Genomic DNA, 27,109 nt, shown 5'->3' on the forward strand with positions numbered 1-27,109 from the left:
GCCAGAGCAAGCGTGCCCAGCCTGCAGCCCCCCTGCAGCACATCCAGGGCCTCTAAGGGGCCTATAAGGAAGAGACTGTGAACTGTCCTTACACTCTGCAGGCTGCTGTTTTGATGTCTCCGTGCTACAGAGCAGGACTGTGTGTTCTCATTTAACCTTTCTTATTTTTTCTTATTCTTTTCTCTTTAATCAGTTGATTTTTAATAAATTGTATTTGCTTTGAACTTTATGGAATGATCACTGGGCCAAGAAGGCGTGCGGTGTGAAGAGAGCACCTCGGAGTGGGGACACCCTAACTCCTGCCCCTAGTGACTACAAGGTCGGGGATTAAGCCCCAGGAAACCTGGGCCCAGCCTTGTTGGGGTTTTGAGGACTCTGCTACTCAGGAGAGTGGAGGGGGAGCCCTCAGGATCAGGGAGGCCGTGGGGTAAAGGAAGTGGGAGTGGGAACTCAGATCCTTTTGCTGGTCCATTCACCGGGGTGGTATAGAAGCCAGGAAAGTTCCCCACAATAGCGGGTCCATTCCCCCGCTTACACATGGATTTCCTGCATCTGCGTACTTATTTGTATAATCTACCTTTTCCATTGTGTTTTTTACTTTTCTGCCTCTCTTTGGGTATGTCTACACTACCCTCCTAATTCGAACTAGGAGGGTAATGTAGGCATACCGCACTTGCAAATGAAGCCTGGGATTTGAATTTCCCGGGCTTCATTTGCTTAAGCCGGGCGCCGCCATTTTTAAATCCCGGCTAGTTCGAACCCCGTGCTGCGCGGCTACATGCGGCACGGAGTAGCTAGTTCGGATTAGGCTTCCTAATCCAAACTAGCTGTACTCCTCATTCCATACTCATGAGGAGTACAGCTAGTTCGGATTAGGAAGCCTAATCCAAACTAGCTACTCCGTGCCGCGTGTAGCCGCGCGGCACGGGGTTCGAACTAGCCGGGATTTAAAAATGGCGGCGCCCAGCTTAAGCAAATGAAGCCCGGGAAATTCAAATCCCGGGCTTCATTTGCAAGTGCGGTATGCCTACATTACCCTCCTAGTTCGAATTAGGAGGGTAGTGTAGACATACACTTTGGTAGTAGGGAAAGGATATCTGGGAACAGCACTCTTCAGGAAATCCCAGCTAAGCTCTAGGTGGCTTCTGGTCTCACTGTGAACTAATGCACTTTTTCCACTCTATAGCTATGTGCCAGATATGCCTTAAACTGGGTGGGGTAGAAAATCAGCAGCAGAAGCTTTCCTTGCAGACTCTCCTGGCCCAGCTGTCCCTGACTACTCAGTGCTCCAGGCTAACGAGGCATGGCTGCTAAGGACCATGGAGCATTTTGTCTAGCTGCAGCAATGTGGCAGGAAGCCTTAGGCAGCTACAGAGTGTAAGTTCAGCAGCAGTACCTAGCATTTTGGAAACACAAGCTAGAGGCCTTTGACTGATTTTTTTCTGCTCTGGCTGGAGTGAAATATGGCATCCACGAATGTTTCCAAGAAGGTGGCAAGTCAGAAGCAAAGGAAAACCACAGAGTGGGCTCCCCTCCACCACCTCCTTTTTCAGATTCCCACAGTAGCCGAACAAAATTTTGCCCAGTTATTCCAAGAAGGGCCTTAGTGGTCCTTTTATGATCAGTATCTTGTGGCCCTGCCCCCAAATGGTTCTGCCAACTTTCCAATCTCTGAGGTTAGGTGTGGCTCCTACAGACGCAGACACCAAGGTAATCATTTAAAAACAAGCAAACAAAAGTGCTCAGATGGCTATGCTTCCCCATCTTTGGTACCAGTTCCATGAACTCAGGGCTTCCTGACGGTTCAAAGCACAGAACCTATTCTCTTTCTCTTTTAAAGCTTGCATTATTGCCTGAGCAGAGGGGCTTCAAGAATGAATGCTCGTGCCCATATCGTTTCCAGACCTTGCTGATAAAGAGATGTTATTGATCTATAGGAAAGCCTGTCACCATGTGCCAATTTGCTTCTGACACATTTCTCAATATTGTGGAAGTTACCTATTCCAGGCAATGTCCTTTCATTTTTTGTCTTATTCCTTGCTTTCTTACAAATCTGATGGTATTACCAATGCCAGATTGGGACAGGAAAGTAATGGGTGACTTGCTAATAGTCCACTTGTATAAGATATTGTCTGTATATACTAAACAGACCTTTCAGTTGCTTGACTCCCTTGGATTCATCTCATTTTCAAGTGAAATCCTTAGTGCTCTCTCAGGATCTGGGCCATCTTTGGGCATTCTACTTGCCCATAGATTTCACAATTCATATTTTTTCTGGTGCAAACTATTCCACAGTGGTGATGCACTTCTGTACTTCACCTATTATCTTGATTTATTAGTGTGTTTTCCAGAATCGGAGCACTCCTGAGGAACCTCAGATAGAACCCATCCATATCTAGTCAAATGGTTGCCTGAGGAAGCTCATGACTTCAACTTACCAGAGCTGTAAGCTGTTAAAAATGTCATTCTCTCTCTGTTCTTTAAGAGTCCCTTTGGATTTGGCTGCCAGCTTCATGAAAAGCTGTGATTTGACTTCCATAACATACTGCCACCTCTATGTAACAAGAAAGTTTCAAGTTAAAACTCCTGAATTAAGCAAGCAAAAATTACCTTACTGCTGGAACAGGAAGTTTTGTTGATCATTTATTGTTTATATGGAAGGTCTACAGTGGTACCTACTGCATATGGGGTGCTTTCCAAGCCCACATCAGGGAGAGTCTCTGTTGCCAGGAGCTCACAGTATAAGGCATTTGAGATGCTGTGTTCTCAAGCAAGAGTAATGCAGTGGGCCAGGCACCCATCATCTCTGTAATGCCTACTGATGTCAGTTTAGTGTCACTGAATCTCCTAGTTCTTGAAAAATGTCTATGCCAGGATCCTTTCAAACTCTGAACCTACAGCACTTGAGATTCTTGGCAAGAAACCTGAGAGGTTTTGCCTTTTAGAGGCTGACTGATGAACAGAACTTATGGATTTCCTGCTCAAATCTAGAAACTGTCCAGAAAGCTGGACATTTCAGAGGATTCTGAGAACTTGATTGTAATGGTGTTCTTGATAGGACAGGAAACCCACTTTGTCTGACAACTTGGATGTGTTGCAGTTTCTTCTAACTCAAAAGGACTGGGTCTTGAATTCAAGCCTCCTGAAGATCCAACTCTATGTTAGAAGCCTAAAAGAATATTCTTTCAAAATCTGGGCCTTTGTAGCTTCTGCCATTGGCATAATAAATCCACCTCTGTGAGAGGTAGTAGCTGTGGGTATGTCTACACTACCCTCCTAGTTCGAACTCGTGAAATGAGGAGTAACAGTAGTTCGAACTAGGAAGCCTAGTTCGAACTACCTAGTTCGTGCCCCGTGTAGCCGCTCTGCACGGGGTTTGAACCAGCGGGGTTTTAAAAATGGCGGCTCCCCGCTTATGCAAATGAAGCCCGGGAAATTCAAATCCCGGGCTTCATTTGCAAGTGCGGTATGCCTACATTACCCTCCTAGTTCGAACTAGGAGGGTAGTGTAGACATACCCTGGGTTGACAGGAGAAGCCCTCCTGGTAACATAGTACAGGAGGCCCCTGACATGAGACTGCCCAAGTTCCAACCCCCGGCACTTACAACCATTTTTGTAAGTGCTGACGGGGCAGAAAACCACCGACTTACATCCTCGGCCCGCATTTACGACGGTGCACAGCGCCAATTGTAAATGAGGGCTCAAGTTACGACCCCCCTGACTTGCGACTCTTCCCATGAATTGCATCGCAAGTCGGGGGCCTCCTGTACTGTCTATACTGGGAGCTAAGTTGCTGTAACTGCCTCACTCAGAGGTGTGGATTTTTCACAATCTTATGGCAATGGAAATTTGTAGATCTGGCCTCAGTGTTTGCTTTGTCAACTGCTGTAATAGTTTCAGAGAGGTAGCTGTGGTAATCTGTTTCAGCAAAAACAAGGAGTCCAGTGACACTTCAATGATTAATACATTTATTAGAGTATTAGGGTATTATATGCTAAAAAATTTGTTAGTCTTTAAAATGCCACCAGACTCCTGGTTGATTTTCTCCCGTAATGGTGTAACTCACCAAACAGGAAAGATACATTAACTCATGTAAAATGCTGAAGTCAAATGAGTCATTCTGAAACCTCAAAGAACAAAGAGTTTATTTAATACTCTTCCAGAGTACCTATGAAGAGAAGACATGCGTGTGGATGCTCTATCAGCTGGAGCTCTAGTGGAAGAGAATAAAAATCCCCAACATGCTGCTTGGATTTTGAGAGAGCAAAATTTCTAAGTGTAAGCAAGAGATGCCATGGGAAAGTCAGTGGATGTTATATACCTTGACTTTAGCAAAGCTTTTGATATGGTCTCCCACAATATTCTTGCCAGCAAGTTAAGGGAATGTGGATTGGATAAATGGACGGTAAAATGAATAGAAAGATGGCTAGAAGGGTTGTGATCAACGGCTCAATGTCAGGATGGCGGTCGGTTTCTAGCGGAGTGCCCCAAGGTTCGGTTCTAGGACCGGTTTTGTTCAATATATTAATGACCTGGATGAGGGGATGGATTGCACCCTCAGCAAGTTTGCAGATGACACTAAGCTGGGGGGAGAGGTAGATATGCTTAAGGGCAGAGATAGGGTCCAGAGTGACTTAAACAAATTGGAGGATTGGGCCACAAGAAATCTGATGAGGTTCAACAAGGACAAGTGCAGAGTCCTGCACTTGGGACGGAAGAATCCCAAGCATAGTTACAACCGGTTAAGTAGTAGTTCTGCAGAAGAGGACTTAGGGGTTACAGTGGATGAGAAGCTGGATATGAGTCAACAGTGTGCCCGTGTAGCCAAGAAGGCTAATGGCATATTAGGAGCATTGCCAGCAGATCCACAGATGTCATTATTCCCCTTTATTCGGCTTTGGTGAGGCCACATCTGGAGTATTGTGTCCAGTTCTGGGCTCCCCACTACAAAAAGGATGTGGACGCATTGGAGAGGGTCCAGCGGAGGGCAACCAAAATGATTAGGGGGCTGGAGCATATGACTTATGAGGAGAGGCTGAGGGACTTGGGTCTGTTTAGTCTGCAGAAGCGAAGAGTGAGGGGGGATTTGATAGCAGCCTTCAACTTCCTGAAGGGAGGTTCCAAAGAGGATTGAGAGAGGCTGTTCTCAGTAGTGACAGATCGCAGAACAAGGAGCAATGGTTTCAAGCTGTGATGGGAGAGGTCCAGGTTGGATATTAGGAAAAACTATTTCACTAGGAGGGTGAAGCACTGGAATGGGTGGTGAAGCACTGGAATGGGTTACCTAGCGAAGTAGTGGAGTCTCCATCCCTAGAGGTGTTTAAGTCTCGGCTTGACAAAGCCCTGGCCGGGTTGATTTAGTTGGAATTGGTCCTGCCTAGACCAGGGGTCTGGACTTGATGACCTTCTGAGGTCTCTTCCAGTTCTATGGTTCTATGATTCTATGCCCAGCTGCTTAGCCAGAGTTAGTTTTAAAGGACATACGGAGCTTGCATATTACAGCACCTTCTATCACCTTTGGAAATCTAAGGATATGTCTACACAGCAGGGGTAAAGTCAAATTAAGCTACGCAGCTATGTTAATTGCGTATGGTAAGTCGAAATAGCTTAACTCGGCTTTAGTGCTGTCTAGATAGCAGGAAGGCGAAGGAAGAACACTCTTGTTTTGACTTCCCTTACTCCTCATGAAATGAGGGTTACCATCAGACAGAGTAAGAAGTCCTTCAGCTCAATATTATTTTGAAATAAAGGCTTGTAGTGTAGACACTCTCTTTGTTATTTCAGAATAACGTCAGTTATTCCAAAACAATACTGCTGTGTAGATGTATGCTGAGATTGTAAATAATTTGTATGGCTATGTCTACACTACGTCTATATCTATACTTCAGGCTTTTTGCACAAGAATGGCTGTTCTTGTGCAAAAACTTGTGGAGCGTCTACACTGCACACATGTTCTTGTGCAAGTAAATTTACAGTAAAGCATCAGAAGAGAGGGCTTCCTGTGCAAGAGTTATTCCTCTCCCCATGTAGCCTACGAGTTTTCTCAGCAAAAAATATGCTAATGAGGGACTCATTTGCATGAGTCATGATCTCATTTGCATATTTTCTTCCAATCCGTTTTTGCGCTGGGGTTTTTGTGCAAAAACAAGTAGTGTGGATGTTTTCTTTTTGCACAAAAAAACCCTTTTCCCACAAGATCCTTATGCCCCAAAAAAGGAGGTGTACCAATCTTGCGGAAAAAGGGGTTTTTTTGTGCAAAAAGAAGAAGTCCACACTGCTTGTTTTTGCGCAAAAACCCCAGCGCAAAAGCGGATCGGCAGAAAATATGCAAATGAGATTGTGATTCATGCAAATGAGTCCCTCATTAGCATATTTTTGCTGAGAAAACTCGCAGTGTAGATGTAGCCTGTATGTATGTTTACCTGCTTTTAAACTTGCGGTTAACTCTTATTTTCTTTTCTTAGTTAATAAGTCTTTAGTTAATTTATTATAGGATTGTCTTTGGTGTAATATCTAGGATGCAATTGATCTGAATAAATAACCAGAACTTTGGGACTGGAAATAATCTGAATGTTATTGTGATATTTCGTGTAGAGGGACCATCTATCACAGAGGCAAGCTTGACTAAGTGACAAGATAGAGTGGAGTACTCTTATCTATGACTCTGTCTACACTGCAAAGCTTTTATGAGATACCATATCCCGGAAAAGCTCTACCATGTCCAAGGAACGTGTCTGCTTTTCGGGAAAAAAAAAAAAACGAAAAAGCAGATGCATTTTTTTCAACATCCCTGTAAACTTCATTCTACAAGGAAGAAGTGATGTTCTAAAAGATGGTTTTTTCCGACATTTGGCCCCGTGTAGATATGTCAAATTTTGGAAAAGCCTATTTCAGAAGAAAAGCGGAAAAAGATACACAAATTGCAATTCGCAATTTGTGTATTTTTTCCGACTTTTCCCTGCAGTGTAGAGACAGCCTGACTACATCTAGGCTGGCATGATTTTCAGCAAATGCTTTTAACAGAAAAGTTTTCCGTAATTTGCCATTTTCGCGATTGGGGCTTTTTTGCGCAAAACAAATCTGAGCTGTCTACACTGGCCCTTTTGTGCAAAAGGACTTTTGCCCAAACGGGAGCAGCATAGTATTTCCGCAAGAAGCCCTGATTTCTTACATGAGATCATCAGTGTTCTTGCGGAAATTCAAGCGACCAGTGTAGACAGCTGGCAAGTTTTTCCGGAAAAGCGGCTGCTTTTGCGGAAAAACTTGCCAGTCTAGACACAGCCTCTGTGTCTCCTTGTTAAGGCTCTTACAATGCTTTAGGAATTCACACATTATTTGGTTGATGAAATCTAATTGTAAGAACTCACAACCTATTTAGGTTTGGCCTGCTTCTTAACAGATGGGCTTTTGAGACACGCCAGGCAACTTGACAATTGCAAAAGCCAAGAGAGTTAATAAGTTTTACAGTCTTCATCTGGAATCCTTAGGTGCAATTTATTTCCTAGATAAAGTAATTCTTGGGCTTGCACTAGAATTTTCTGTCCTCTAAACATTAGGGTTTTCATTTGAACTAGTTTGTTTAGTTGCTTTCCATGTATTCTAAGCCCTACCACAAAAAGGAGAATAAGATGCACATGTTTTGTTTTTGAGGCACTGAAATTCTAGTCAAAACTAAAACAGAGATGGAGAAATCCCAGGATTCACTCATACTGGGATCTTGCATTGCTGTAAGTCTTCATTACCTTTTACTGTATAATAAATAAATAAGTTGATAAATGAAGTATTCTGCATGGACATGACCAGTCTTTTTTAATGCTTCTTAATTAGAATTCATAGTTTATCTTCTTGTGAAGTTGGCTAGAGAATTAGACAGGCACTACAGTCTCTGAACAACTTCAGTAGCTAGCAAAACCTTGTAAGGTACCAAGTAGTGCTGAATGAATAGGAGCCAAACTGGAAAATAAATTGTTTCAAACAGAAATTGATTTTTAATTTTAGTGGAAAATTTTAATTTTTGTGTGGAAATTAATCTCTTTCCCAAAATTCATTTTGAATGGATGGAAGCTTTATTCAATGCAATTTTCTTATTCAAGTTTTTTGCATCAGTTTAGTTATTTTGAGTGTCTTCCCTGGGTGTGTATATTTAATTGGAAAATTTCAAAATGGAATGGTATTTTAAAACAAAAAAATAAACCCAAAACATTTTAGCCTGGCCAAAATTAAATGTTTCCACTTCGCTGAATTCAGCCCAAATTCACAAATCATTTCAGAGCCTCAAAAATGTATTTTCCAGCAAAAATATATTTCTCAAAAATAGTCTCCCAGTAGTACTAGAGAGAGAAGCTTACAAAAAACAAACAAGACTTTGTTCTGAGAGGGTGAGGAAGAATAGCTCAGTTGTCAGGGATCACAGAGCACAATATGACCATTTCAGAGATGGAAAAATTACAGGGGGGCTAGTCATTTTTTCTTCGTTATGCCATGTTAGGTTGACACAGTTGTACTCCATCCTTCAGCTAATCAGGGAGGAGCACTTAAAGGCATATTATGCATGGCTTGCATGCAATGTTTAATTTGTAATGAAAGAGGTGCCAGGTTTCAAGCAATTAGGTGCCAGGGCTCAAACTTTTTTTTTTTTAACTTTCATAACTGATGTGGCAAACCCAGAGTTGCAGGGGCTATGTACTGCCAGGCCTGGAGGTGCTGGAGTTCAACCCTGGCAAGCCCTGGCGCAAATTAAGCAGTGTGTGCCTACCACAAAAACCCTGGAAAAAACTGACTTCTATTGGTTTGTGCTTTGTAGATGCCAAATGAAATTTTTGCTGAACTAGGACTTTATTTGTCCAGAATCACACTCTATTTTTGGAATGGCCAGTTTATTTAGGGAGCCCTATTTAAAAACCATTAGAAAAACAGCTTTTTATTTGACAAGGCAAGAAATTAAACAAAAGCCTATCGGGAAGTCAACGATAATTAATTTTTCTTTGTTACATGATAAAGACCTCATGATACAATGAGCAAAGCACACAAAAGACCTTGAGCTAAAAGCAAACGTTGTGAAAGTGGGTGCACCTGATTTTATGAAACCTTGTTCCATCGGAGTAATTCTAATAGTTAATTTTTGTTCTGCGAGTTTCCTCAGCATTTAGCTGATGCTTTTTACATACTATTGTAACAGACATTTGAAGATATCTGCATATTTATGTTCAGGTCTTAGGAGATCATAAGCATTTTCAGACATTTAAATCTTGGTACTGTAATGACAAAGTTGAAAATAGGATGGAATTGGAAGAACCATTCAGAAACGAATCAAATGTTGTGCTCCTTTCTCCTAAGTTCAGCTACAACTCCACATATAATTCTCATAGATGTACTTCTTGTCTCCATTCCCTCCTCCCCCCCCCGACATTTATTATCTTAATGCAAATGTGCCATATTTAACAGGCCATGGGAAAGGAGGAAAGAGTTTTCCCAATAACAAATCACTGACAAATGATCATACTTCCTTACTGAATAAGAAGGACTGCACAATTCAGATCATATTTGTGCTGTGAAATAGCCCACCAAACCTCTGCAGTCTATTTTGTTTTCCTTTTTCTGTCTTTGTTTTAAGGGTGGAATGTACGTTTTCCAGCTGTTTGATTCCTATGCGGCCAGTGGAATGTGCCTTCTTTTTGTGGCGATATTTGAATGCATCTGCATAGGCTGGGTTTATGGTGAGTTACTAAAGACTGCTACATTATTGTATGTTTATGGAAATCATTAACTTATTCATTGCCTTGATTTTGGGATGAGATTCAAAGTGTTATAGTAGTACATAGGCCCTTGTATCGTGGGTCTGTCTCCAGGGGCAGAAGGGAACCTTTCCCTGCCAAAGAGCAGGGCTTTCTTTCCCTCTGGGTTCCATGAGTGGTCACAGGGGTCCACCTTACTTCCTGGCAGAGAGGCAGAAGGAGGGGCCCAGCTCTTGTTTCCTGCTGTCTCCAGACTCAGGTAGATGTGGTTGCTTTGGATAGTCGTAAGCCACCTTTTTAAGCTTTTCTTTATGGCAATAAAAGCTAGAAGCTTACTTTTGGACAATTAAAGTAGAAATTATGAAAACACACAACCCCAGGACCAGGGGTGCTAGGCATGAGGCTGCAGCACCTATGCCTTAATGGAGCCCTACTCATATTGATATTGAGCAGAGTCCATTAACATCTGGCAGCTGATTGGTTCCTGCTTTCCAGTGTGCAGATGCATATCTCTGGCACTTCACTTCCTTTCCATCTTTGGTGTCTCATTTTTCAGGAAGCACACTGAATGTATTGCATGTCTACCTGGGAAAGGCCTCATCATAGACACATTCCTTCTAATTCTTCTCATTTCCAAGCTAAATAATCCTAGTCTTTACAATCACTCACCAATACATTCTATAGTCACTTTTGGTTTGTCTTTTTTCCTTGGCAGGCAGCAATCGTTTTTATGATAACATCGAAGATATGATCGGATACAGACCACAGCCATTAATTAAATGGTGTTGGATGGTCCTAACTCCTGGTATTTGTGCTGTAAGTATTGATCTGAATTATTTGGTCTGGAATACATAGGTTTTCTGCAGATTTTTTTCCAGATGTTTGAGGCTAATAAATTAGGGTATGTCTACTCTGCACGCTTATTTTGAAATAAGCTATTGTGGAAGAAACACTCCGAAATAGCTTTTTTCGAAATAGCACATCTACACAGGGAAGCCTTACAATTAGTCCAAGGCAGGCTTCCCTAATGTGGGTGTGCTACCTCTATTTAGAGCCCCAGGAGGCACTGGGGAGTAATTAGTTTGAATGGCCCTGGGGAGGAGCTATTTTGAAATAGCAGCAGTGGAACATCCACACTACAGCTATTTCGAAATAGCAATTTTGGAAAAGGCTTTATTCTTCATGGAATGAGGTTTACAGAAGTCGGAATAATCTGTCTGTTATTTCAACATTATTTTGAAATAATGAAATTGCTATGTAGATGCTGCTTTGTAGATGCACCCTTACAGAAATAAGAAATAATCATTGTGGTATGTGGCATGTATTTTATTTGAAGAAGCTTACAGTAGATTTGGTAAGAATTAATGTTAACTTAATTTGCCCTATGCTTATAGCTCTCGTGTACGCCTGCATAACATACGGCCCAAGGTGTGGCCCGCAGGGGCTCACTGTGCGGCCCGTGCCGACTACGGACAGCACAGCCCCATCTGATCCGCCGGCCGGGAGGAGGAGCGGAGCGCCACCGGGGAGGGGGAAGTGTGGCGATTCTCACTGCTGGGCTGCCTGCCTGCAGCTCCGGTGCAGGGAGGAAGGGTGCAAGCCAGAGAGCAGGATGCCAGCAGACGCCAGGATGCTGGCGTGATGTGGCAGCTTGACAAAAATTTTTAGCCCACGTGTTTGGTATTTTTTGGGAGAGCATCCTTACTTGCAGCCCACAGCTGTTTTCTTTGGAGTAATATGGCCCTCGCTGCTTTCCGAGTTGTGCAGGCCTTTTCTAGTGCTTTCCGTAACAGGAAAAAGCAGTACTGGAGACCTGTGATTCCATCACAGGTGAAATATTACTTGGCTCTGCTCCATTCCTGTACCTTAGCTCTGCCTAGCACATGTCAACCTGTTCTAATTCCTGCTAGAAAACTTGAGAGGAGAGCATACAAAACTTTAGCTGTTTACTTGAAAGATTCATACTCTTTGATGCTTTTCTTACCAGACTCCATGACAAGAACTTCTGTTAACTCCAGCAATTGTGTTTTCCCACTTGGCTCCCACTACCAAAGCACTGTCCACACCTTTGCTTTTTGTTGGTAAAAATTTTAATTGTTCAGGAAGAGACTGTTTTTTTCTCACCCTTGAGCAACAAAAGTTTTAGCGATGAAAAGTAGACAAAGCCTTTGTAAAGTGCTTTGAGAACTACATCTGAAAAACACTACAGGTGCTTCTTTTGCTGGATGTATTTATTCTATACCATTCCATAATGCAAATTCCTTAGTTACACATCTGAGATTTGTGCACACAAATATAAGCTTTTGCACATTCAAAAGATTCCACATGCAATATTGTAGGTGCAAATGTAGAGACTATCTCAAAACCAATAATGTTGCCCTTATTTCTAATAGTGACAGATTTGTAACTATTTTGCTCATTTCTCCTATCACACCTGGTTTGCCATACCCAAAATTGGAGAAGGTGCTGGACATGATATACTTTGATTTTTGCAAAGCTTTTGATACTGTCTTCCACAGTATTTTTTCCAGCAAGTTAAGGAAGCATGGTTTGGATAAATGGATTGTAAAGGGGATAGAAAGCTGGCTAGATTGTCTGGCTCAATGTGTACTGATCAATGGCTCAATGTTTGGTTGGTGGTTGGTATCAAGCGGAGTGCCCTAAGGGTCAGTTCTAGGGTTGGTTTTGTTCAATATCTTTATTAATGGTCTGGACAAGGGGATGGATTGCACCCTCAGCAAGTTTACAGATGACTTGGGGGAAAGGTAGATACATTGGAAGGTATCCAGAGTGACTTAGACAAACTGGAGAATTGAACCAAAATAAATGTGATGAGGTTCAACAAGGACAAATACAAGTCCTGCACTTGGGACAGAAGAATCCCAAGCATTGTTAGAGGCTGGGGATTGACAGGCTAAGCAGCAGTTTGGCAGATTACAGTGGCTGAGAAGCTGGATAATAGTTAATAATGTCAACAGTGTGCTCTTGTAGCCAAGAAGGCTAACAACATATTAGGGTGCATTAGGAGAAGCATTTCCATCAGATTTAGAGAAGTGATTATTCCCCTTTATTAGACAGTAGTGAGGCCACATCTGCAGTATTGCGTCCAATTCTGGGCGCCCCATAACAGGTGGGATGTGGATGCATTGGAGAAAGTCCAATGGAGGGCAACAAAAATGATAGGGGGGAGGTCTGGAGAACATAACTTATGAGGAGAGGCTGAGGGATTTGGGCTTATTTAGGCCATGTCTAGATCTCAGACTTTTTGCGCAAGAAGCTTTTGTCAGCGGAGATCTTCCGCAAAAACTTCTTGCACAAGAGAGTATCCACACTGCAAAAGCACATTGAAAAAGTGATACGCTTTTACGAAAGAGAGCGTCCAGACTGCCTGGGTGTTCTCTCACATGTAAACAGTGATTGCTATGGACGGAATGGCCACCAGGGCACCTGTGCTTTTTCCTCTTCCCTCTTCTTGCTCAAAACAACACTCTTCCCTGTTCACATGCTCCTTTTTGTGCAAGAGCTCTTGCACAAAAAGGCATTCTTGAGAATTACTAACTGCAAAAACCCCTCTGATCTTTCAATTTACTTGTGCAAAAATGCATTTGAGGTGTGTACGCTCCACAAATGTTTGCAGAAAAATGGCTATTTTTCCACAAAAACTCTGTAGTGTAGACATAGCCTTAGTCTACAGAAAAGAAGAGTGAGGGGAGATTTGATAGCAGCCTTCAACTATGTGAAGGGAGGTTCCAAAGAGGAGGAGAGAATCTGTTCTCAATAGTGCCAGATGGCAGAACAAGGAGCAATGGCCACAAGTTGGGGGAGATTTAGGCTGGATATTATGAAAAGCTATTTTACTGGGAGAGTGGTGAAGCACTGGAATGGGTTCCCTAGGCAGCTGGTGGAATCTCCATCCCTAGAGGTTTTTAAGTCCCAGCTTGACAAAGCCCTGGCTGGGATGATTTAGTTGGGGTTGGTCCTGCTTTGGGTAAGGGGTTGAACCTCTTGAGGTCTCTTCCAACCCTGTGTTTCTGTAATTCTGTACATAAAGCTGCGCAGTTATGCTTTGCCATCAGAGTTCAAGTTTTATTGTCAAATGAAAGGATTTACATTTGATAGATGGCTTGTTTCTGTGGAATGAACTGTGATGTTAATTCTTTGAGATGGACAAAAAAAAGGATATTGATGTCTCTCTCTCTGACTTCAAAGTTTTACATTATTTCAGATTCCTGTGTGAGAGTGGCCTGCCTGTGCAGTGATTTAATGTTTTCCCCGTTTAACAGACAGTGTGGCGTCAAATATAATTCATGTATTTCTTACCTTATTTCAGGGAATCTTCATCTTTTTCCTGGTGAAATATAAGCCTTTGAAATACAACAATGTGTATACATACCCAGACTGGGGCTATGGCATAGGCTGGATGATGGCCCTCTCATCCATGCTCTGTATTCCTTTATGGGTCTGCATTAAGTTGTGGAAGACAGAGGGAAACATTCTAGAGGTGAGAGGTATTTTTGGATTGACATCCATGTATGCAGGAGTGTGTAACTGTTCTCGTCCGATGACTAAGCACACTTCAGACAAAGAAAGAGCATTCTTTTTCATGCAGTGGTCCACGGAGCCATCACAGTGGTATGTCCATTTGTTTGCAAGCTGGAGGCTGTCACTGGCTGCAGGGTTATGCCCTATCCTCTAATGTTTCCTCTGACTTTCTCTCCCCCTGCAGCAGTTGGTGACTCATTGAGCCCTCCTTGCTTCAGAGCTTGTCTAAGGGAAAGCCTAAACTTTATTTCACATTTTTATATTAAAAATTCAATAACATGTCTATCTAATCCCCAGCCTATGGCTGCTTTTGGTTTTAGGGAGATGGTCTGCCATCTCTGCCTCTGTCTGTGTAGCATTTGCAGTGTCGGGTGCCCTTGCAAAGTTCTGGGGAAAATTATGGCCAAGAAAATCCAGTAACAAAAGGAACAGTCTGGCTGTGTCTACACTGGGCCACTTATTCCAGAAAATCAGCCGCTTTTCCGGAATAAGCTGTGAGCTGTCTATACTGGCCCCTTGAATTTCCAGAAAAGCACTGACGATCTACTGTAAGAAATCAGCTGCTTTTCCGGAAAAACTATGCTGCTCCTGCTCGGGCAAAAGTCCTTTTTCCGGAAAACTGTTCCGGAAAAGGGCCAGTGTAGACAGCCCAGTGGTCTTTTCCGGAAAAAAGCCCCGATCGCAAAAATGGCTATCGGGGCTTTTTTCCGGAAAAGCGCGTCTACATTGGCCACAGATGCTTTTCTGGAAAAAGGGCTTTTCCGGAAAAGCATCCTGCCAATGTAGACGCTCTTTTTCCGGAAATACTTATAACAGAAAACTGTTCCGTTTTAAGCATTTTCGGAAAATCATGCCAGTGTAGACATAGCCCCTGTGTTTCCTGCTTCCCACTATGTAGTGTCTCTAGTGTCTTTGGGCACGGAAGTTCCCTCACAGCCTAGACTGCTAGGTGGCCTCTTGCCCTCATGCTAGGGATAATCCTTGATGCCTGTTTCCCTGCTCCCATCTATTAATAACTGGTTAGGAATAAAGTTTTCAGACTGGAGAGAGATGACTAGTGATGTCCTGCAACGGTCTGTACTGAGACCAGTCCTATCCAACATATTCATAAGTGAGCTGGAGAAAGGGATAAACAGTGAGGTGGCAAAAATTGCAGATGATACTAATGTTAGAAACCAAAACCGTAGACACCATGTAGATTCAAGCAGGAAGGTTTATTACACACAGCGCTGGCGGATTGCCACCTTGCCACTTGGGCTCAGTGAACACTGCCAAGTAAATGATTACAAGACACTAGAAAGGGAGCTGATGGGCGGAGTGGAACAACGGGGAGGCGTGCCCGAGCCCTGGATAGGTTCTAGCAGAAGGTATCATAAGCCAATAAGAGAAAAAAATCTAAAAGATGACATCATAACTCTGCCCACGGCTCAGGTTAACACAATTGCTAAACACAAGGATTTCTCCCCACCCCTCCTCCCAAGAAGTGCAAGATAGCTACATTCCAATCAGGATGCATAGGAGTAGTTACGGTGCCTTCCCGATAGGTGATAGGTGTAGTCCATAGGTGCTTGTCGAGGGGGATGGAGCAAAAAAACAAAACAAAACAAAACGAGATATGCAGCAAGCAATTCTTTAAAGTATACCTTTGATAGATCTGCAAGTTGGGCTCGTGAAGAGGGGAGGGGTGCTATTTTGAGTTCCTTGGCAGCAATTCATGGTTGGCCTTGAGAGGGCAGTTGTCTCTCTCTCCAGAGAATGGCCCAAACTCTGAGGCCCCTTCCAGGGCTTTGGCCTTGCATGGGTGTTTGACACACATGATATGAGAGTTTAGATATGCCTCCCTACCTAATATTCTTCTTCTTTGGCTCTCTACTTTAGGGTAAACAGGGAGGGTTGCTTTTTATGCTCATCCTGTTTTCCCACTGAAATCAAGGCTTTAGCTAGGCCGGCTATTCCTTATAGGTCTTAGGCCAACTGAGCAGTAGGCCTCTAGAAAGATTAGCCAGAGACCATAGTGTAAGGGCCCACTGGCTATCACAGAGGATTAAAACCTGTTCCTAAACTAAACTGCTCGAGATAGCTAAGAACAAAGCAGACTGTGAGGAGCTTCGAAAGAATCTCACAAAATTAGATGACTGGGCCACAAAATGGCAGATTAATTTTAATACTGATAAATGCAAAGTAATGCACATTGGAAAACATAATCCCAACTATATATACAGGCAGTCCCCGGGTTACGTACAAGATAGGGACTGTAGATTTGTTCTTAAGTTGAATCTGTATGTAAGTCGGAACTGGCATCCAGATTCAGCCACTGCTGAAACTGATCAGTTTCAACAGCAGCTGAATCTGGACACCAGTTCCGACTTACATACAGATTCAACTTAAGAACCCCAGGCATCCCCAAGTCAGCTGCTGCTGAAACTGATCAGCAGCTGATTCCAGGAAGCCCGGGGCAGAGCAACTCTGCCTCGGGCTTCCTGTAGTCAGCCGCTGGTCAGTTTCAGCAGCGGCTGACTTGGGGACACCTGGGGCAGAGCTGCTCGGGTGCTGCTGGGTTGGTCCAGTAGCGCGGCCGCTCCTCGGCGCTACTGGACCAACCCGGCAGCACCCCAGCTGCTCTGCCCCAGGAGTCCTGATTCAGGACTCCTGGGGCAGAGCAGCTGGGGTGCTGCCGGGTTGGTCCAGTAGCACCAAGGAGCGGTGCTGTGGGACCAACCGGCAGTGCCTCACCTGCTCTACCACAGGCCCCGGGCTTTGCTCCACATCTCCCTGGTCTGCTGGGGTGGGGGGGCAGCTAGTGATCAGCTGGAAGCGCCGCAGGTCCGGCCCCGGGTCCTCCGCCGCTTTGCTCAGCGTCTCCCTGGTCTGCAGACCAGGGAGACGCTGAGCAAAGCGGCGGAGGACCCGGGCCGGACCCGCGGCACTTCCAGATTAGCGCCGCAGGTCCGGCCCCGGGTCCTCCGCCGCTTTGCTCCGCATCTCCCTGGTCTGCTGGCTCCCCCAGCAGACCAGGGAGACGGGGAGCAGCTTTTCTCGCCCCGGAGGAGGCGGGCGGCGGGACCAAGTGTACCGCCGCTCCAGTCCTCCGGGGCGAGAAAATCCCCGTTCGTAACTGCAGATCCGACATAAGTCGGATCCGCGTAACTCGGGGACTGCCTGTACAAAATGATGGGCACTAAATCAGTTGGTGCCACTCACAAGGGAGCTCTTGGCATCATTGTGAATAGTTTTCTGACAATATCCACTGCAGCGGCAGTCAAAAAAGCAAACAATATTAGGAATAATTAAAAAAGGGACTGAGAATAAGACAAAATGTTTATTGCCACTATACAAAGCCATCTTGAGTACTGCATGCAGATGTGGTCGCCTCATCTCAAAAAAGATATCTTGGCATTGGAAAAAGTTCAGAAAAGGGCATCAAAAATAATTAGGGGTTTGAATAGCTGCCATATGAGGCGAGGTTAATAAGACTGGGAATTTTTAGCTTAGAAAAAAGACGACTAAGGGGGGGATATGATAGAGTCTATAAAATTATGACTGGCATGGAGAAAGCAAATAAGGAAAAATGATTTACTTGTTCCCATAACACAAGTTATAAGGGATCACCAAATGAAATTAATAAGTAGCAAGTTTAAAACCAACAAAAAGAAATATTTCTTCACACAATGCACAATCAATCAGTGGAACTCCTTGCCAGAGGATGTTGTGAAGACCAGGACTTTAACAGGGTTAAACAAGAGTTAGTAAGTTCATGGAGGTTAGGTCCATCAATGGTTATTAGCCAGGATAGCTAGGAATGGTGTCCCTGGTCTCTGTTTGTCAGAGGCTGGGAATGGGCACAGGGGATGAATCACTTGGGGTGTGTCTAAACTGCACCCCTCTGCAGACAGAAGGATGTAGATTAGGTACATCGCTATTGCAAATGAAGCAGAGATTTAAATATCCCGCGCTTCATTTGAATAGAAATGGCCAATGCTTTTTGCCAATGTGGCACTTTGCCGGCAAAAAGCGGCAGTCTAGACAAGGATTGGTCGACAAGGAAAGCCTTTTCCAACTGATCCTGTAAACCTTGTTGCACAAGGCATAAGAGATTGGTCGGAAAAGGCTTTCCTTGTCGACTGGTCCCCATCTAGACTGCTGCTTTTTGCCAGCAAAGTGCTGCAGCAGCAAAACGTGGTGGCCATTTCTATTCAAATAAAATGCGGGATACAGGCAGTCCCCGGGTTACGTACAAGATAGGGACCGTAGGTTTGTTCTTAAGTTGAATTTGTATGTAAGTCAGAACTGGTGTCCAGATTCAGCCGCTGTTGAAACTGACCAGCAGCGGCTGAATCGGACACACCTGGAACAGAGCAGCTGGAGTGCTGCTGGGTTGGTCTGGTAGCGCCGACCCTTGGCGCGGCAGGACCAACCCGGCAGCACCCCAGCTGCTCTACTCCAGGCGTCCCCAAGTCAGCCGCTGCTGAAACTGATCAGTGGCTGATTCCAGGAAGCCCGGGGCAGAGCAGCTCTGCCTCGGGCTTCCTGTAGTCAGCCGCTGGTCAGTTTCAGCAGCGGCTGACTTGGGGACGCCTGGGGCAGAGCAGCTGGGGTGCTGCTGGGTTGGTCCAGTAGCGCCGCACCTCGGCGCTGTGGGACCAACCTGGCAGCCCCCCAGCTGCTCTACCCAAGGCGTCGGCGAGAAAAGCCTGGTCTGCTGGGGGGGCGGGCGCACTAGCTGTGCCCTCCCCAGCAGACCAGGGAGACGCGGAGCGGCTTTTCTTGCCGCGGAGGACGCGGGCGGTGAGACCGCCGAGACACACCACGGTCCCGCCGCCTGCGTCCTCCATGGCGAGAAAAGCCGCTCCGCGTCTCCCTGGTCTGCTGGGGGGAAGCGCCCCCCGTGCCGCCAGAGGCGGCGACAGTGGGGGAGGCACCCCGCACTAGCTGCGCCTTCCCCCCCCCTTTCGTAACTAGGGGTCCGACTTAAGTCGGACTGACGTAACCCGGGGACTGCCTATATTTAAATCCCTGCTTCATTTGCAATAGTGATGTGTCTAATCTACATCCCTCCGTCGGCAGAGGGGCGTAGTTTAGACACACCCTTGGTGATTACTTGTTCAGTTCTTTCCCTCTGCAACACTTGGCATTGGCCACTTTCAGAAAACAGGATACTGGGCTAAATGGACCTTTGGTCTGACCCAGTATGGCCAGTCTTATGTTCCCTGCAGTGTGGGCACATAATCAGGGAACCAGGCACCAGGGATTATGTTATAAGAACAAGTAAATAACAAATGGTGTTACAGAAACAAAAATGCAATTCTTGGAATTCATGTTCGAAGCATGCTTCAAATTTTCAGGATTCATATGATTTCTATATTATAAATCTGCGTATCACGCTCCATCTCATCCATTGGTAAAGATTCAACTTCAGCTGTATATTCTGCCTTCTCAAACATGCTGAATGCAGAGAATCAGATTTTTACTTTTTTAAAGGGGATCTTCCCAATTCAATTTATTTCAGACAGCTAGTCTGCATAACTATCATACATTTATTTCCTAAGTAAATTCAGGACATTTTCTTCTTTTCTTAAGCATCAAAGTCTGGTCCTTGGGAGCACTGACAATCTCCTGGGAAAATATTTGTGTCTCCTGTCCTGAGATCTACTAGTAGAAAATTCAGTTCACTGAATATTTACTGAAATCTGTGTTGGTCTTCCAGTCTTAGCCAATGTCATTTCTTCTGTTTTTTGGCAGCTGAATGCCATCGGGAAGATGGAGGAGCGTTATATATAATCCGTCTTATCTCAGATGTTCATATTTGAAGACTAATAAAATTTCAGTGTAACAGTTCTGTGGACCTTAGCATGAAAAATAGCAAAATGTATCCATGCCAATGTGAAAAAAGACCTTTCTTTGAGTAATGAAATCCACTGATTTGGCCCACCCTGGAAACAAATGGATTATCTGGACTAGAAATGGAAATTGATATATCATCATGCTCTTCAATAGCAGAAATTGTCATGCTTTTCCTCAAAGTATACTTTATATACTCTATATTATATATTCAGCAAAGCAGATTGGAATTCTCCTGGTTGCAGAAGCTAATTCACTTGGAGGGAACTTCAATAGGCAGAGCATTCCTCTGCTGTCAATGTCTGACAGGTCCACTTTTGTCCCAATGCTCAAGCAAGCTGAAATTTAATTGTAACTGATTTGTGAACCCTATCTCTTAAAGGAGGGATATTTTTATGTAAACACTTCAGTTCAATATTCAGACCCTCTGTGAAATGTTCTTGCATATCTGCTCTGCTTTTCTCACTGGCTGCGTCTAGACTGGCATGATTTTCCGCAAATGCTTTTAATGGAAAAGTTTTTCCGTTAAAAGCATTTGCGGAAAAGAGCATCTAGATTGGCACGGTCGCCATCGGGCTTTTTTGTGCTAAACAGTTTTTACCTGTCTACACTGACCCTCTTGCACAAAAGCATTTGTGCAAGAGGGCTGATCCCTCAGCGGGAGCATCATAGTGTTTGCGCAAGAACACTGACAATCTTACATTAGATCGTCAATGTTCTTGAGCAAATTCAAGTGGCCAGTGTAGACGGCTGGCAAGTTTTTCCACAAAAGCGGCCACTTTTGCCAAAAAACTTGCCAGTCTAGACGCAGCCACTATGTCTTGCTAGAGCTCCTCAAATTCACTTGCATAAGTGGCACCTTAGCCTTCATGCTCATTCTCTGCAAAGGAATGAATAGCATTCTATGTGAAATTAAGTGTTTGATCAAGTTTCGGGGGCAGGGTTTGCTAGATTGGGTTGGGTTGGAATGCTGTGAAGGGAGCCTTTTGATGTGTTGCTCAGTACACCAAAGGAGTCCAGTGGAATGAAATGGACCTGCAGACATTCCTGTGATGAAGAGATGAGGATGATTCTGGCTATGTGTGTTTGTGAAAGAGAGAGAGCGATAATATCTTCCTTTTTCTCCAATGTTTCAGAAATTCAGGAAGTTGGTCATACCTTGCCCAGATCTCAAGATGAGGGGAAAGCTCGGAGCAGGGGCATATGCTGCTACAGTAAATGATTGTGATGCAAAACTGAAAGGCGATGGCAACATTTCAGCCATCACGGAAAAGGAGACACATTTCTGAACGAACTATCATTTTGTTTTATTTTTTGTATAAATAAATAAATTAAATAAATAAAAATACTTCACTTAATTATAGAGGCTGCTTGTTTTGCACAAAATTTATTAACCAGTTAATTTTAAAGTGAACATTGTATAAGTGTTTAAATGATTTTTAATTATTATAAGTAACAATTCTATAAAAGAAAAATAACTAGTATAGTATTGTATGATAATGATGACTTGTAATATGGTGATTTCAGTAAATGTTTTATAGATTTTAGAAGGACCTGTATAATGTGCTGTAAAACTTTTCTACTTGGATTTTTTGGAAGGCGTAGTGTTGTATACATGTATCTATTCTAATCTGTAAGCATTTCAGACCATTTCAGTTACTAATGTATGTATATAAAGAGGGTCACAATGTCCTTTTGTTTATATTGGAGGGAGTTTTGGAGTACTAGTAATTCAGCTCTGTCATCTTTATATATGAAGCTGAGATGAAGTGTAACAGTTAATCCAAACTAAGGATTTAGTTCGGATTAACTTCTGACTGCCGCGTATAGCCGCGGGCAGTCAGTTCAAACTAAGGGGATTTAAAAATGGCGCCCGCCCGGGAACATGCAAATGAAGCCCGGGATATTTAAATCCCGGGCTTCATTTGCAAGTTCGAATGCCTCCATTAGCCACCCTAGTTCGAACTAGGGGGCCAGTGTAGACATACCCTAAGGGACTTGGCTCCTGCTGTTTGGGAATCAAACTCTAGGCCTGAACCGTTCAGACCTTGTGTCAGAGTTAGGGCTGTAGGCTTAGGCCTTGTCCTTAGCAAAGCACTATTTGCAGGGTGAGTACTCTTTCTGGGGCCTCAGGATATACCACCTGGTAGATGTCTCCTCTGTGCCTGAGCTTCTCAGAACAGTTATACATAGAAATGTGGTGGCTATTTTCATGAAGATTCTAGAGGCTATGTTTTTTTAAACCTCGGAATTTTGTCATTGTGAAGTCATTGGTATCTGATCTCTCTACTTCTTGGAACATTTGAAGCTATTCCATGTTGTCTCTGACTAGCTAAAATTCCTTGCATGTGGTTGTGCTTTTCCTATTTCCTGAGTTGAAATGTTTGTTTTGTTAAACAGAAAGGGAGTTCCTATGACAATTTCCTTAGATAAAGAGATAGAACTTATTTCATAGATATCCCCCCTGAAATGAAATCCAGAATGATATAATGACTATAGCTAGCACTTACATGACTCTTTTAATCTTCAAAACATTTTTGAAATATTACTGAGCTAGGCAGGCATTTTGCCCCTCTTACTGGAGTCAAACTACCAGTGAAGACAAAATGAGAGTTTGCTTGGGAAAGGAGCCAGTAGCAGTTGACTGTACCTGTACAGCAGCCCTGTGTGGTAAGTTATACGGGACAGCTTTTGAAGATGGGGAAAATGAGACAGGGCATCCCCAATGCTACAAAAAAAGTAGGAACTGGGTTTTGAAATCAGGAGCTTGGTTATTCTATCAGTTGCTTGAGCAACCCTAATTGACTTCAGTGGATGTCACTAACTGGTCGAATGATTAGACCATAAGGCTATGTCTACACTGCAGGCTTTTTTCATAAGAACAGCTGTTCTTGCACAAAACCTTGCCGGGTGTCTACACTGCACGTGCATTCTTGTGAAAGTAAATTTATAGTACAGCGTTGGAAAACAGGGCTTCTTCCAGAAGAGTTGTTCCTCTCCCTACAAGGAATAAGTCCTCTTGTGCCAAGAGCTCTTCCACAAGAAGGCAGTATAGACAGGCAACATGATTTTCTTGCGCAAGAAACCCCTATGGCTAAAATGGCCATCAGAGCTTTCTTGCACAAGAGAGCGTACACGCTGCTATGGATGCTCTTGTGCAAAAGCACATCTCTTGCACAAAAGCACATGGCAGTGTAGTTGTGCTCTTGTGGAATACCTTTTGCACAAGAACTCTTGTGCAAAACAGTTTTTCTGCAAGAAGTCTGCAGTGTAGACATAGCCTAGGGGTTTCCAAATAACAGTTCCAAGATTAAACCGCTAGACTATCTTGCTTTCTCTCTCTCACACACACACTATTCCAAACACTACTACTGGATAATTTTTTCCCTCTTCTCTGAGGCTGACAGAATACCTCTGACTCAGTGGCTGGGTGAGACATTGGTGAGTTTGCTGTCTCACAAAGGCTCATCTGATCAGCTAATGTGCAAGCAACAGCATAACAATATTGGAACAATGTCACAGTGCCCTCTGTTCAGAAGAGTTGAAATTCACCCATGCTGGGAAGCCCAACACAATGGCTACGTCTAGACTGGCATGATTTTCCACAAATGCTTTTAACGGAAAAGTTTTCCGTTAAAAGCATTTTCGGAAAAGCGCATCTAGATTGGCACGGACGCTTTTCCGCAAAACCACTTTTTGCGGAAAAGCGCCGTGGCCAATCTAGACACGCTTTTGCGCAAAAAAGCCCCGATCACCATTTTCGCGATCGGGGCTTTTTTGCGGAAAACAAATATCAGCTGTCTACACTTTTGCCTGAACAGGAGCAGCATAGGAACTTTTGCCTGAACAGGAGCAGCATAGTATTTCCGCAAAAAGCACTGATTTCTTACAGTAGGAAGTCAGTGCTTTTGCGGGAATTCAAGTGGCCAGTGTAGATAGCTGGCAAGTTTTTCCAGAAAAGTGGCTGATTTTCCAGAAAAACTGGCCAGTCTAGACACAGCCAATGCGTATATCTACACTACAGGGCTATGTCTACATTAGTGCGATCTTTCGCAAAAGCAACTGCTTTTGTGCAAAAATTTGCTGCCTGTCTACACTGGTCACGAGTTCTTGTGCAAGTACACTGATATTCTAATGTAAGGAATCAGTGCTTCTTACGCAAGAACTCTGATGCTCCCGCTCAGGAATAAGCCTCCTTGCATAACTGTTCTTGCGCAAGCGGCCAGTGTAGACAGGCAACATGAATTTCTTGCGCAAGAAAGCCCTAAGGTTAAAATGGCCATCAGAGCTTTCTTGTGCAAGAGAGCATCTACACTGGCATGGATGCTCTTGCGGAAAAGCACATCTCTTGCGCAAACGCACATGCCAGTGTAGACGCTCTTTTCTGGAAGAGTTTTTGCACAAGAACTGTTCCACAAAAGAGTTCTTGCGCAAGATCTTGCCAATGTAGATGCAGTGCAGAGTTTTTTCAGTAAAAGGGCCATTTTCCTGAAAAAACTTCAATTATGTCCACAGTGCAATCATGGTCTTCTGAAAAAAAATTGAAAGAACAGAGGGGCTTTTCTGACATTGGTAATCCTCATTCTATGAGGAAGAAGCCTTTGTCCGAAAAGTGTGTGTGGACGGGGAAGATGGAGTTCTTTCTAAAGAAGAGGAAAGAGGAAAAAGCACAGGTGCCCTGGTGGCCATTCCATCCACAGTAACCACAGCTGAAATGCAAGGTAGCGTCCATTCAGTGCAGTGCTATCTTTTGAAAAGGCAGATTGCTTTTTCGATGCACTTTGGAAGGGTGGACACTCTCAGAAGAAGTTTTTCCAGAAGATCTCTTCCAGAAAAGCTGCTTCTGAAAAAAACCTGCAATCTAGACATAGCCAATGTATTGTTAGGGGAAAGCTTAACTGGGACTAGAGTGGTATCTCTTGCTGGCCCACTGCACAAGGGTGAATTATACCCATAGTTTCTAGTATATCTTAACTGTACGTAGAGATTTGACAATTTAATGTGGTCTTAAGATAATTTGCATAGCTTCTGTAAGATATTCAGTACAGTCATTTCCTCAAATCAATTTCTATAATGTAATGGCCCTTTTTGAGAAGGCCTGGGACTAGAGGAGAAAATTATTCTTTTATTAATCTAAAACTGTAGTCCACATGTTTTCATGTGACTGGTGACTTTGGAAGCCTTAATTTTTGGGTTCTTAACAAGAGACTGCTTAAAGAGGCCTGACTTTCAGAGAGTGCTGAGCATCTAGTGAAAATCAGATTCCCCTGAGGAGCATACAAAAATGGAGATACCCAATATTACTAGTTACTTTTTAAAACCTTAACTGTGGTATTTACTGAAGAGAAATGCCATCAGAATTTGCAGCTACAGATAACTGTAGAAAATACTGAGTTCTGAATCAAGTATATATCAAAATGTTGGAAGTATCTCCATCCCAAGGTGAGAAATCAGTAACTCTTTGAAGCACTAGCAGGTCCCAAGAAACACATCCTGGCCAGCATCCATCTCTGGTCCTCATTTGTGTTCCCTTTCTGAAGGGACCAGACAACTAGCCTATCAAGAACAACTTGCAATGTGTGTGGGTCACCTTGTTGAGGAAGGCGTTTTTTTGTATCTAGTCTCTCCAAATTATCCTGTTTACTCTACCCATTTCCTAGTGAGTGGTGAAGGGAATCGAGACACTGCAATTCTGCGAAGAGTCATTAACTCACATAATGAGACCCAATAGAACTACTCATGGGAGTCAAAGCTTCTCGTGTTTGCAAGAGTGGCCCACTGAAATGTGCCAATTTGTAGGAAAGCCAACTCTCTGCACCAGAACAGGATGATAATTCCAGGCAATTTAGGGTAGCCATTTAAATCAAAGCACATTTCTTTGCTGTTGACAAAGTGAGTCATGCATTTTAGCTTGTTAATCCACTTTGGACCATCATACTCATCCAAATATCTTTACAGGTACTATGGAACATGCTTCCTACTCTGCTGCTATGAACCATTTTACCAATAGCTTTATACACATACATATGGTTCGGCATGGTCTAAAGCATTATACAGTGTTACTAATTTATGTGTTTGTAAATGTATGCCTGTAATACCTGACCCACTTAACATTTTACTGATTTGTTTTTTAAGATTTGTGGGGTTGGGTTTTTGTTGTTATTTGGGGTTTTTTTGGAGAGGTGCGGAGCAAATTTCCTACTAGTATTTGTGAACTTTTTAAAAAACAAAATAAGACGAAAAAAGGAACTCTATCATCACCACAATGACTTTTTGTATGCAGTAGAAGCAATATTGCCCTTTTCTGACGTATTCACAGTATGGAGAAAAAAACAAAACCCAGACACTGAACAACCACCAAGGTATATGTTCTGTTATGCTCACATTTGCAATTTATTTGGTATTCAAAGATCACAAAGTTTTGACTCCTTACTCATGTTTTAAAATTAAAGAAAATGGGCAAAACTGTATCTGGTGTCCTTGGTTTATGTCAACATTGCTCACTGGGTATTTATGTGGCCTTCACTGATATCTTTGAGGTATCCCTGTTTTGGTTGCGTGACTTGCCCAAAGTCAAAAAGAAAATCTGTGGCTTAGTCCAGGGTCTGAGAGTCTTGTGCCCTATCCATTCAATCATCCTGTCTACTCCAGCCAGGATTGTCTATAGCCCAAGAACATTTCCTTTGGCATGATACTACATTCTGATGGAGATCATCATTTAGCACAAGCTGATAATGTTGCATGTCATGCTGATTTAAGTGCTGATAGATGATCTGCTTCCCATTCTCAGCAGTCGATATGATTTATGCACCTATATTCATGCACTTGCCACTGGCAAGTGTCAGAGTGAGAAAGTTGGATTGGGTAATGACCCACCTGATCAGAGGATTACCTGAATCATATGGTTTGGTTCAGCAAAGCTCAAAAGGGTCTGACAGGACTAGAATTTAGTGGGAACATGCTTTTAGGTGGCTTGTGGCCACTTACACTTCCA

The 27,109-nt window shown here is 43.5% G+C and overlaps 1 protein-coding gene across 2 annotated transcripts in view; it reads left to right on the forward strand.

The window, feature by feature from the left end:
- The window catches only part of LOC102448256 (sodium- and chloride-dependent GABA transporter 3), a 275,725-nt gene extending 249,142 nt beyond the window's left edge, over positions 1-26,583 (forward strand). For both annotated transcript variants that reach the window (XM_075939327.2, XM_075939326.2), the window contains exons 12-15: positions 9,615-9,717; positions 10,451-10,551; positions 14,066-14,236; positions 21,252-26,583. In XM_075939327.2, coding sequence (XP_075795442.1) covers positions 9,615-9,717; positions 10,451-10,551; positions 14,066-14,236; positions 21,252-21,404 — 528 coding nt within the window. In that variant the 3' untranslated portion in view covers positions 21,405-26,583. The remainder of the gene's footprint in view (positions 1-9,614; positions 9,718-10,450; positions 10,552-14,065; positions 14,237-21,251) is intronic.
- Positions 26,584-27,109: the final 526 nt, after the last annotated feature.

This window comes from Pelodiscus sinensis, chromosome 11, assembly GCF_052426305.1.
Source record: "Pelodiscus sinensis isolate ZL-2025 chromosome 11, ASM5242630v1, whole genome shotgun sequence".
Lineage (NCBI taxonomy): Eukaryota > Metazoa > Chordata > Testudines > Trionychidae > Pelodiscus > Pelodiscus sinensis.